General features: G+C 35.1%; 1 protein-coding gene across 1 annotated transcript; it reads left to right on the top strand.

Annotated features, from left to right (window-relative positions):
* The first annotated feature begins 885 nt into the window (after window positions 1-885).
* On the top strand, window positions 886-12,867 carry znf1034 (zinc finger protein 1034). Its single transcript, XM_068220165.2, has 4 exons — window positions 886-914; window positions 1,365-1,514; window positions 2,223-2,369; window positions 9,400-12,867. The coding sequence occupies exons 2-4, from the start codon at window positions 1,430-1,432 to the stop codon at window positions 10,602-10,604; spliced, it is 1,437 nt and encodes a 478-aa protein (XP_068076266.1). The 5' UTR covers window positions 886-914; window positions 1,365-1,429; the 3' UTR covers window positions 10,605-12,867.
* Window positions 12,868-13,094: the final 227 nt, after the last annotated feature.

A 13,094-nucleotide genomic window follows, 5' to 3' on the forward strand; every position in this document is an offset into this window, starting at 1 on the left:
GTTTATTGTCAACATTCTAATGTTTGAGGGAAATACATTTATTTTGAACTTTGATCAAAACTGTCTGGAATTACCTGGCCCCAATAATTCAATCACATGTGAACAGTTTGCCCATGTGAATTGCACTGACCCCAAAAAGGCCACAAAAGATCTACTAGTAGCCGTGTTTGGAAGCAACACCCTTGGTACACACTGCTACACTGGCAAATGTTCAAATGCCTTCAGAGGCAAAGCAGCTAAGCCACGACTGGACTCTGAAAAAGTCTCTGACATCATCTGTAAGTTATTTCCTAAAAAAATATTTTGGAAATATTGTCATATTTTAAGATATTAAAAATTGTATTATTACACTCAGGATTTTGCTATCTACTTTAAAAACTATGTCAGGGCTTGAGATTTAGCATTAAAATAAATTTGTCAATTATTTATCAGGGTATTATTCACTTGGCAGATAGAAAAAAATATAAAAGAAATTTCAAATAAAATAAGTCTACATAAATGATATTAATTAAGTATTAATTATGGTCAGACAATTATACATTTATAAATCTTTAAATCTGTGTGTTATGTGGAGTCAGGTTTAATTTTTGCTTTACGAGTTAGTAGTTTTGTTAAAAAGTTTATATTCATCTCTTAAATCAAATATAATGACCCTGTGTTAATGACCCTAAAAACGTTTTTCAAATTGCCCTAAATGTGTTAAAGTTTTTTTTTTAACTTCAAATAATGAATATCTGTGTCTCTGTGTGTGTGAGAGAGCAAGTGTAAAGAAGAAAACGAGATAAATATCATTAAGTCATGACTGCAATAGTAAGTGGCAAAAAAAGCTAAACAAAATAAAAGACTTTTATTTTGGCGTGACGTATGACGTCATAAGGCTGCGCCACTCTTGCGCTGGATTTAACTGGACAAAGGTTTGTGTTTTAAAACGTTTACTTAAATATAAAGCGATTGATTAAAGTTTCAGGTTTTCATCCGATGCTTAATCATGTACCTGCTGTTGACATTATTATTTTGACCCTTTATACAACGAAGAATTATTTTACTCACAGTAATGAGAGCTATTGTTTGAATAAGTAAACAGAGATGTGTGTAATTATTTTAATGAAGATTTAATTTATTAAACTGCATGTTATTCCATTCTAAGTATACATCACTTCATATAAGAGATAATGTACTGGTTTTAATCAGCTCATTTGTGGCTTTTGTTTCTTGCTCGGACTTAACTGATTTATTTTTGTTAATAACTCTTATATAAAAAAAAAACTGTTGAAGCAAGTGTTGAAGAGAAGTTATTTTGTTTCTGTTCATTGTTTTATTTATTTTAAACAGAACATTTTTATTGTTTTGATAATTTTAAACAGAATAAAGTGTTCACACGCAGAGAAAAACTCCTGCTGAAGCGACTGATCTCCACACTGTTATAAAGATGGCGTTTATTAAAGAGGAGAGTGAAGATGTGGAGATTGAAGAAACATTCACAGTCAAACAGGAAGATCTGCAGGAACAAACAGGTTAATTTTCATTCTCAAAGACCAACTCAGTCATCTGATCCTCATTCAGATATATTTTTATAATAAGAATACTAAATTAAATCCATCTTGCAGCCCTGAGTTTGCTGCCTAGTTCTCCTAAATGCACATATATTTTAACCCTTTATACAACGTTACTATTTTACATAGAGGTAAAGTTGGTTTTATATTCGCACATTCTGACTTCCACTTAATATAATTTCCTAAAAGTATTATTTGCAAACTCTAAATAGTGAAATCATATTAGCAGCAAATGACTATCAAAGTACAACATTGTTCAGAGTCAAATAAACAGTGTTAATGTTGTTTTTAATTCACACTTGCATGGAATATTCAAAGTAACATGGTAAATAATATAGAGACTTCTAAATGAACGAGTGTGTAAATATAAAACTAACTTTATGGTTTATATTACCTATATTGTTTGAATAAAGCAACAGAAAAGTGTGTAATAAGTGTCTTAATGATGAAGGTTTACTTGATTCAATAGCGTAATATCACTCCATTCTAAGTATACATCACTATATATAATAAACGGAGTACTACTTTTAATCAGCTCATTGTTTCTTGCTCGGACTCACTCTTTTACTTAATTTCTTTTTAATTACGCTCATATAAAGAAACTGTTGCAGCAAGTGTTGAAGATAAGTTATTTTTGTATCTGTTCATTGTTTTATTCATTTTAAACAGGAAGTGTCCGAACACAGAGAAAAACTCCTGCTGAAGCGACTGATCTTCACACTGTTATAAAGATGGCGTTTATTAAAGAGGAGAGTGAAGATGTGGAGATTGAAGAAACATTCACAGTCAAACAGGAAGATCTGCAGGAACAAACAGGTTGGTTTTCATTCTCAAAGACCAACTCAGTCATTTGATCCTCATTTAGATATATTTTAATAATAAGAATACTAAATTAAATCCATCTTGTAGCCCTGAGTGTGCTGCCTAGTTCTCCTAAATGCACATAAGCACTTATTGAAAGACAGTAACAAGTTTCTTTTGTTACTTGTTCTCATGTCTTTTGTCATTCTTTTATGTATTATTAGTCTCCCATTTTCTCTACCTTCTTAAGGTTATTGCTTTTCTTGTTCTACTGTTTGTAAAGAGTTCTTGAGAGCACAGGCGCTATACAAAATTAATTAAAAATAATAAATTAAAGTTTAACTGAGCTGACGATATTTGACCTACAGTATTCTCATAAAAGATATCTGCTATTACGGTGATAGTGTTGGCTTAGTATTTCCATTTGCATATGTCACGTTGATCACAATTCCCTTTTCCCCCCTCAACTTCTTTATGGGTTTAAACTTGTTTCTAGTAGTTGTTACTAGTTCTTACAGATTTTATCTGAGTTAGAACACACGAGACTCACACATGAACATTTACTCAAAGGAGAAGAACCACCAAAATGCCTTTATTGCAACAGAAACCAAACAGTTAAACATATTCTGGTGGAATGCCCATCAGACAACAATATTTATCTGGAGAGACTTTAAAGGAAATATTTTTAAACGTGAATCCATCTAAAGTTGGAGAATTTTTATCAAAAGGAAATCTTAAAAAACTGTTTTAGATTTTTATCTTATATATTATCATTATTATTTATATGTTTTACCTTGTACATTATTTATTGCTGTTGATGACTTTTAATTGTTAGAATATTTTTACTTGATCTATTTTCCTTTTGCCATGACATAGCCATAGACGCTGAAATGGCAATAAAATTAAAACTCTCTCTCTCTCTCTGAGTTAGAACTAAATTAATGTTATAAAAACTAATTACCAGGGCTATTGTGTTTAAACGGGGTTTATGCGGGGTTGTAAATTACAAAATCAAAATTTTAGGCCTTAAAGTCTTAAATTTACTGAAATGTTGTATTGTAGGTCTTAAATCTTTTTTAAACAAGTCTTCATTTTCCTTTGTTCATTTTTTGCTGCTCAATCTGGTCAAACCCCATACAATCACCAACAATCCATCTCAATAAAACAGTAAACTTTTTATTCAAAAAGGTCATTTTAACTCTATTTATCATAATGCTTTAATTGTTTTCCTTACAATAACATATGTTTAAACATGCTCCATGTATTTACTGCTGAGGACAGACTGTTGTGCATATTTTTTTTTTTTTTTTTTTTAAACTTGTAATGCACTTGTTAATTGTTTTTTGTTTTTTTTTAAGAAAATTTATGTTGGAAAAAAGTGAAGTAGAGCTTGCTTGTTTTTACACAATATTTAAGATCTTTTGCTAAGAAATATCTAAAATATTAAATGTTTTATTATTCATTTATTATTGTATAATTAAATGTATAAAATTATTATTATTTATTTTTTGATAGGGAAAATAAAATCCTTTCTATCTGGGCCATTTGAAAAAATCTTTAGCCCTTTATGAGTCTAAAATTTCATTCATAATGGTCTTAAAAATGTCTTAAATTTAATTTGGTGAAACCTGCAGAAACTCTGGTTTAAAGTATGTCAGAAAACGTGGATGCCCCAAATATTAAATATGCTAAATGAAATGGACACTAAAATAATTAATTATTATAAAACATTGCACAGTATTCTAAACTATATGATGTTGCTGTGGAATGACATGAGACAAAACAAACACTGGCCAAACTAGTCTAAAACTAGTCTAAAAATGACTTTTGCTGTTTAAGAAATTGATTACAGCATGCTGATGATATGCAAACATTTGAGCGTAAAGTTTGTCAGTATTGACCAAATTCTCCATGTACCAGCAGGCGCAGCCATTGAAATCTTTTTGCTTGAGACTTTTTTTTTTAAAGGATGAATTTTTAGATCCTAAAAACCATGTCATGCTGCTTAGGCAAGGGACAGTTTACAAGGTATACCTCGGTTTGAGAAAAGTCAAGGTTTTAAAACCGCCAATATTTTCTGCTGTATTGTTCCTACAGTATATACTTTTTAAAAATGTTTTATTTTAAGTTTTTTAGGACAACAGTATCTCCAGGAGAAAATGTATCCAAATTATGAGGTTTTAAATTGTAAATAAATCTGTATTTTTAAAACAAATGAAGACAGCAGTTGTCAATTATTAATTTGAATGATTTTTCCAGACATGTTTACTGCTCCAAGATATTGTAAAAGTTTCTCCAATGAAAATATTTTGTTCAACGGGAAAAAGTACAGTTAAACCATGATATTTTTATTCAAGCTTATCATACCGTCAGAATCTTATACTGGCCCATGCCTAACGCTGCTTGATGTTGCAAAGTCATATTTTCTTATTTTATTGTTTTTGTATGTATAGTCATGAACACATTTGTTTGTGGAGCAAGTTTATTAATCCTGGTCATTTCTCCAATAGGCAATTGAAGTTCTAAAACAATAGCATTTGAGTTCAGGGCCCTGTTTCAGAATGGAGGTCAAGTAAAAACTCAGAGTATTTTAATCCTGAAATGAGAGAAAGTCTGGGTTATCATTTCAAAATGGCAGGTTTGTCAAACTTGAGAAAGCAGGGTAAGCCAGTTTCTGAAAGAGATCTAACTTTAACTGCGAGTCAGTTACCGTGGTAACTTACTCTGTGAACCTACCTGGTCAGTAGCAGGTTTTATTCTCTAAACTCGTGAGTTTTTGTCAGTCTCCTTTCCTTTTTCTCGCTTAGCCATACGTTTCCAGCCACCTATTTTTAAGTGCATTTTGGATGGGCTATGAGCATAAAAAAATTGGTTGATGGAAATGTCATGATGCACATAACTTTTGAAATATTGGCATAAAAACATGCGCATAACTGAGTAGGATAAACTTTTTATTTTATAAGAAAAGATAAACTTACGTAAACTACGCAAGCACCTTTACTGAACAAATTCCAGTTTGTGCATTAAAAAGGGTTGGTTATAAGAGATTATATGATGATACAAATGTGTGTGAATGCACAAACCAGCAGGCTGAGCACACTGCAGAACATCTAAAATGTTGTTTTGGTCATTCTAAAACACCTGAACCATTTCAGTATTCATGTTATTATATTATTAATGATCTCCAGAGCGTCTGGAGTGTGTCAAGAGTAGGGGATCAACCTACGTTTTAATATCGATCAGGGGTTTATTAGCTCATTTCAATTAATCGGATCCTGAAGGTTCGAATCATTGATTTGACTCAATTGAGTCAGATTGAATCAGATTAAAAGATTCACACTTTATCTACCATTTGTCCCGCAAATAGAAGACATCGTATCTTACCAATCTTGTTAATATTATTTACGTGGCCAACGATAATAACATAACACAGTATTGGATGATCTTTAGCAAGGTAACAAGATCTACAGCTCGAGGCAATGACTTAGAAGCACACAAACAAGAACACAGTTCTTACAAAATGAGTACAAAGATTTATTGAGCTACACTACGATACATGAAACTAACTACGTAATAAGCAAACAACAAACAAACGCACACACACATTCACACATACACACAGAGGTAGTTCAGAGGATGCAATATGAGTTGACAACGTCCCAAATTAATTCTAATACTTTTGCAAGATCTTAGAATAACACCTGAGAAACCACAAAAGCAGAGATATGGCTTATCTTTAACTGCTTAAGATCAATCTGCACAAGATCAGCAAGAGACAACATTAGTTTGTTACTTGCGCCCTTTTTGCTGAAGTCGAATCTCCCTCGCCGGCTGGCCTTGGGGAAACACGGTGCTCCTGATTGGGTGGTTTCTCGCTTCGATGACGTCTTTGGGATTCACACGCTCGTGAATGGCTGTTGTCCTGGGTTACCTAGGTGACGAACTGCTGAGAGTCGGTTTTGCGGTTTTGAGTCCCGAAACTTAAGAGGTTTGCGTGGAAGTTCGTGGTGACCCAATCGCGTGGCGGCGCGGTGTCCGGGCAGGCGAAAGGGGGCAGAGAGCAAAAGCATGCGCAAGCTAGCTGATGCAAAAAGCAAAGTTTCTTTGTTGCAGGGTGTTTTTAAGTGATCTGGTCTGGTTCGTCCCCATGGCACTGTCTGCCAATGAGCAGTTGCCATGAAGGGCGGGACACACCCCGTACTGACGTAGGAAAGGTCAATAATTAACAGACTGCATGTAGATTTCACGTGGTAGAACTCTTGCAAGATTGAAACTATCTTACATCAAACGTTACAAGATGAATACTGTTTGTACTACTAGTTTTTCATTTACACCAACGTATTGCAAATGTCACTAGCTTTCGTTCAATACCAGACATCATACATTTCAGACACATACAGATTATTTTACTCTGTTATAAGGGTTAAAACAACACATTGATTAACCTAGTTGATTGGAATAAACAGCATATGAGGAACATTATGGCATATTATTCAAAGATACATCTGCCTTAGTTCTAACATTTTAAGAGATTGTCTTTTATTCATATACATTAATGTTTCTAGAGATCTCTTTGTCTCTACGAAATTGTGCTTCTAGCAGGATGTGCCCAAGGCGAGCACATGACCAGGAGTCAATTAAAAGTCTCGTGAAATGGTTTCTGCTTAAGATCCTGTAAGGGCCATTGTTTTTTAATTTAACTGATTTAATTAATCATTGGCTAGTTAGCCGAAGGGTGCCAGAACATCTGCATAGAAGTACTGGTCAGAGGAGCCCGAAATCAATTGGCGCTTTGTTATCCTGATGGTATAAGCCCTCAAGCTAGTTCAATGAATGAGACCATTGGAGATGCCCAAGATTTCAGATTCAACTTGTGTTGACCACTGAAAAATGCCGATGAGTTCCTACAGTCTGTTCTCTGCATCTCATGGCTTCAAACGCCACCACATGTTCATTGTCCTCTGAGGGGAAAGTCATTTATTAAATAAGCAAAAGATTCATGTAACTTCTTCTACCGTAATAAATTCTGTTTTTACTGTTGATACTTGGAACCAGTTAATCAGGAAGTGACGATTTTGTTCTCTTTGATTCATTGGATGGAAATGCTGATTTATTTGTGTATTTTTCATGCAATATTCCAGTTTTGCAAATAAATTTAGTTCTTATTTTTGGATGGAAACAGCTATTAACAACATTTCAGTCTCACAAAGAACAGTACGTCACGTATGAGAATGGCTTGGCCTTTAATGAATAATTAGCTTAACATTACAGACCTTCGACAGGGACATGTACTGTATCTGTGAAAGCCTTCTCACATTCTTCGGTCCATGGAATCGGATTCTTTATGGCTTTAGCCATGTCTTCTAAAGACATTCCTCTCAGACTTCCCTCACATAAATTGGGACCCAACTTCATTGGACCATTTCCCATTATCAAGGTGCTCAGTCTAGTGTTGGTTCAACTCAAATTAAGTCTAAGTTTAAAAACATTCATCCAGTCTTTTTTTTAAGGTGTCTAAGATCAAACCCATGCTTCTCTCCCCACTGCACCCCATAACCTCTGCTCCTCTGCCTCCCAGACTGGTTGAGGGTGCACTCACATACACAGTGCACTGGCCCCTGCATGTGAGGAGGAGAGGTAGAGAGGTTATCAGTATCGGGTAGACTGGAAAGGTTATGGTCCACAGGAAAGATGTTGGATTCCGGCTCTGGATATTCTGGACCGCTCTCTCATTGATCAGTTTCATTAGTTCCATAGTGAGTCTTAAGGGAATGCAAGGGGCCGTTCTTGAGAGAGGGGGTACTGTCACCGTACCTCACGCTTTTGCTCTCTTCTCCTGTTCTGGGTTACAGATTATCTCATGTCATCTGCTTTTATTTGCAGTCACAGAAGCTCTCGTTTCCCTTTTTTCCTGTTTATACCACATCATTCCCTTCATGTTTGTCAGTATGTTATCGATAATTTGTGTGCATATTATTTTGTTACTCACCCTGTATTTGTGTCCAGGACCGCTAGTGAGTGAGTGTCTGGTTGTTTTTTCCCATGAAACTTTATCAGCGCTCACCCGACCGGGTTTTTACTTTGATTTTTGCTTTTTCCGGTTCTCACTCCTTAATAAACCCTTGTTGTTTTTCTGCATTTGATTCAGTTTTTTTTTGTTTTTTGTTTTTTTTTTACTTATGACACAAGAATTTTCTTTCTCATTTGTGTTTACATGTCTTTAAATTTTGGCATGATGTCTAGCTTTTGAGGCTCTTTTGGTCTACTTCAGACAGGTCCTATTTAGGTAATTTCTTGATTGAGAACGTGTGGTAGTTATCAGGTCTGGGTGTGGCTAGAGAACTTGAACCCGGTGTGATAAATAAAGTTATGTTTAATGGGGAAAAACATTTTCACACAAGTCTGTGTAGTTCAGTGTTTTGTCCTCCTTTTAAGAATAAAATTCTTTATTTAAAAACTGCACAATGCATTTAGTTATGTTATCTTTGTCTAATATTTACATTTGTTTGATGATCTGAAACAGTTAAGTGTTAGTATTCTGCATTGCATTCGTTACATGCAGATTACTAAACCAGAGAACATTTGTCATCTAAAGGTGCAGGTTTAAGGCTTTATGCAGATGTTATGCAGATATGTCTCATGTCTGTGGGGCAAATATTCTCAGAGATTCAGCTGCTTTTTTTTTTGACAGGTTTACCAGTCAGGCACAGAATGAAAAAGCATTCCCTATCTGCTTTACAAGTTTTACAAAAACATGTTGTTTTGTGTGATGACGAATATTACAAATAGAAACTGGCCATTTACAGCTTTCTAATTTATGTCTCATCAGTATGACCAAAATGCTCTGGGATTAATCGTATAAGTATCTGCTTAAATGTGTTTGTGTGTAATGGACACTAGGAGGTTAATATGACAAGATCAATCTAAATATTATCTGCTGTTTTTACATTTAATGTGCATCAAAATTAAAGTTTTCACTTCCTTTTCACTGAGAGTTTTAATGATTTACTAAAAGCTGAACTTTTTTTTTTTATTATTATTTCAGACCTATTTAAAGAGTATGAGAGGAGTAAAGAGGAGGAACATCATGTCAAAATTGAAGACAAAACTCATTTAGAGACTGATGATATTTTAAAAATGAGAGACAAGCGTTGTTTTACCTGCAATCAGTGTGGGAAGAGTTTGGCAAACAAAAGCAAACTAAAGATCCACATGAGGGTCCACAATAGGGAGAAACTATTCACATGCACTCAGTGTGGGAAGAATTTCAACCAATCATCACACCTTAATCAACACATGAGGATCCACACTGGAGAGAAACCATTCACATGCACCCAGTGTGGGAAGAGTTTCAGCTACTCAGCAAACCTTAATCAACACATGAGGATCCACACTGGAGAGAAACCATTCACATGCACCCAGTGTGGGAAGAGTTTCAGCAACTCAGCAAACCTTAATCAACACATGAGGATTCACACTGGAGAGAAACCATTCACATGTACTCAGTGTGGGAAGAGTTTCAGCCAATCATCATACCTTAATCAACACATGAGGATCCACACTGGAGAGAAACCATTCACATGCAGTCAGTGTGGAAAGAGTTTCAGCCAATCACCATACCTTAATCAACACATGAGGATCCACACTGGAGAGAAACCATTCACATGCAGTCAGTGTGGGAAGAGTTTCAGCCAATCATCATCCCTTTATCTACACATGAGGATACACACTGGAGAGAAACCATTCACATGTACTCAGTGTGGTAAGAGTTTCAGCAAATCATCAAACCTTAATATACACATGAGGAACCACACTGGAGAGAAACCATTCACATGCCTTCAGTGTGGGAAGAGTTTTAGCCAATCAACATCCCTTAATCTACACATGAGGATACACACTGGAGAGAAACCATTCACATGTACTCAGTGTGGTAAGAGTTTCAGCCAATCATCAAACCCTAATATACACATGAGGAACCACATTGGAGAGAAACCATTCACATGCACTCAGTGTGAGAAGAGTTTTAGCCAATCAACATCCCTTAATCGACAAATGATGATCCACACTGGAGAGAAAGAGTTTATGTGCTTGAAGTGTGAGAATACTTTTATTACAGCTGCAGAATTGAAACGCCACCAGAGGGTTCACACTGGAGAAAAACCGTACAAGTGTTCACAGTGCAGTAAGAGGTTTACTCGCTCAGGAACCCTGAAAACACATGAGAGGATTCACACTGGAGAGAAACTGTAGACATGATCAGTGTGTACAAAGTTTCACTTAATCAGGGCAGCTTAAGAAACACATGGGATGGTTTCTGGTAAGGCGCCGACACATGTAGCAGCATAGAAAGAGCGCTTCCATACACACTGGTATTAATCCTCCTTTTTACATCATATATAATAACCTAAACCATATTTAAATGACATGGAGGAGGGACAAAAACAAAAAGGCTAGGACAAAACAATCAGTTAATCCTGAAAAAAATGAGAAATCAACAGATGAAAAATCCAAGACGGACGGGATAGCTGATAGCCTGTCACCTATCATTGCAGCAATATTTACAGACATCAAAGCTTTCCAGAAGAATATTAAATCTGATTTAACCGCCTTCCAAGATTCTCTCGCAAAAGATGTGAAAATGGAATTAAGTAACTGTAAACAAGAAGTCAATCAACAACTGGATGACCTTATCACGGACCTAAATGCAACGACAGAAAAGGTCAACGAAGTGGAGAAGCGAGTTGGAGAATTTTGGAGGAGAACATTGCAGAGATGAAAGAAATGCTCAATCAATCCATTCAAATACAAGAAAATTTAAAAGAGAAACTGTGAGATATAGAAAAACGCTCCCGTAGAAATAATAATCAGATTTTTGGAATCCCGGAAGGAAGCATTCTGAATGAAAAGGGAATTAAGTTCTAAACACCACCGCCGGCAAGACTTAAAATCTTTTTGGAAAACAAAGGACCTGGTCCTCCGCTTTGCATGGAGAAAAAAAGTAATACACTGAAATAAAAAAAGAGTTTTCTTTGACCAAGACTACCCACCTGAGATCCAACAGAAAAGACGGGCTTTTGCTCCGAAAAGAAAAATTCTGAATGAAAAGGGGATTAAGTTCCAAACACCGAATCTTTCTGGAAAGCAGGGCGGTCATGTACAATTTGATGACGGAGGCATCAAGAGAAAGTCTGAAAGAAAAAGGACTGATAAACAGCGAAGAAGAAACTATTATAGGAATCCCTGGGAAAGAGAAACAAAGACCTTGGCAAAAGGTTGGAGTGACATGGAAGAAAAGTAAGGAAAAACATCAAGCGAAGATCCGGGAAAAACTATGTGAATTTCAAAGGGACAACACTAGCTTTGTTTGGAAGAAGGGTAAAACCTGGTAGATCCTAACAAAGAACTCTGAGAGACTGGTAAAACTTCTTGACTTGATTCACCGATAATGGACCAAGGTTATAATAGTTTTGGATTTTTCATTAGTTTTAGTTTCTATTTAGTTTTGACTTTTTATTTTTAAATTCAGTTAGTTTTAATTAGTTTTAGAGGCAGATTTCTTAGTTTTTATTAGTTTCTATATTTTAAAAAATGTCTTTTTATTAGTTTCAGTATTAGTTTCAGTTTTTTTTTTTAAATGAGGATATTTGTTAGATGCAAAATTCAAAATCAACAGTATAAATATTGTATAATAAAAACTCAGCCACACATTTTTTAAAACATGTATTAAAAGAAGATGAACACTATCATCCACCACAACCATCTACCCATCCTCAAGTTAGACACCCAGTAGTGATGGACAGGGCCGGATAAAACTATAGGCATTATGGGCACAGGCCCAGGCCCAGGGGCCCGTCCGCACTTAGATTTTGCCTACTTTTCATCACCAAAAAGACAAGTGGGAATTATTGATAAGTGTGTGTATTATGGAGGACTCCGACTCCTAGAACTGGATTGGAGAGGTGTTATCCAAATCATGTGCAGTATAAGTTTGTAGAAGTTATACATTAAAATACCCTAAATATACATTTTAATACTGCTTCAGTGAACTTGAACAAGTACATTAAAATCCATTAATTTCCCCTAGTTGTATTAGTATTTTTTTCTTTCAAATTAAATGCTTTAAAAATAAGTTAAATCTTTGTAGAATAGAAATATATGTACTGTATATCAATTATTTAAAAAATGTGGGCAATACATTATAGATAATTTTTTTATCAAATATTATATTAATCTTATTTTTTAATTCAACTATAGGGTGCGGCTATAGTGGGCCTTCAAGACATTGTGCCCAATGGGCTCTGAATTATTAATCCGGGCCTGCTGATGGGTAATTCAGATTTTTAACGTGGATGTTAGGACTCAACATTATGTAGTCAGCAATAGTAATTTAAGTCAATTAAAATGATCAGAAAAGTCTTTCAGTAAAGTTTTGCAACCCAACTGAATCATGATTCACTCATTTAAATTCCATTATGATTGTCTGCTATGAAATAAACTTGCGTTTTTTCACCAGATCCTCTCATTTAAGCCTTAGTTTACCCGTGCTTCAGTTCTTTCAGTTCAGTTCAGTGGTTCAGATCAGTCACACAGCAGGCTGAGGGCTGTACTGTTTTTGTTTGGTTCACTGAATCACGCATGCGCAGTATTAACGGTTCACCGCTTCTCAATGTAAAGTTGCTGTTCTAATAACTGAATGAGAGTATATATTGGCTTATTTAGAGTCAGAGGGGTATTAGACTT

Source organism: Danio rerio, chromosome 4, assembly GCF_049306965.1.
Source record: "Danio rerio strain Tuebingen ecotype United States chromosome 4, GRCz12tu, whole genome shotgun sequence".
In the NCBI taxonomy this organism is placed as follows: domain Eukaryota; kingdom Metazoa; phylum Chordata; class Actinopteri; order Cypriniformes; family Danionidae; genus Danio; species Danio rerio.

Coding starts and splice junctions, on each gene's coding strand:
- znf1034 (XM_068220165.2), top strand. CDS start 1,430: ATGGCGTTTATTAAAGAGGAGAGTGAAGATGTGGAGATTGAAGAAACA. Junction 1,515..2,222: donor AGATCTGCAGGAACAAACAG/GTTAATTTTCAT, acceptor CATTTTAAACAG/GAAGTGTCCGAACACAGAGA. Junction 2,370..9,399: donor AGATCTGCAGGAACAAACAG/GTTGGTTTTCAT, acceptor TTATTATTTCAG/ACCTATTTAAAGAGTATGAG.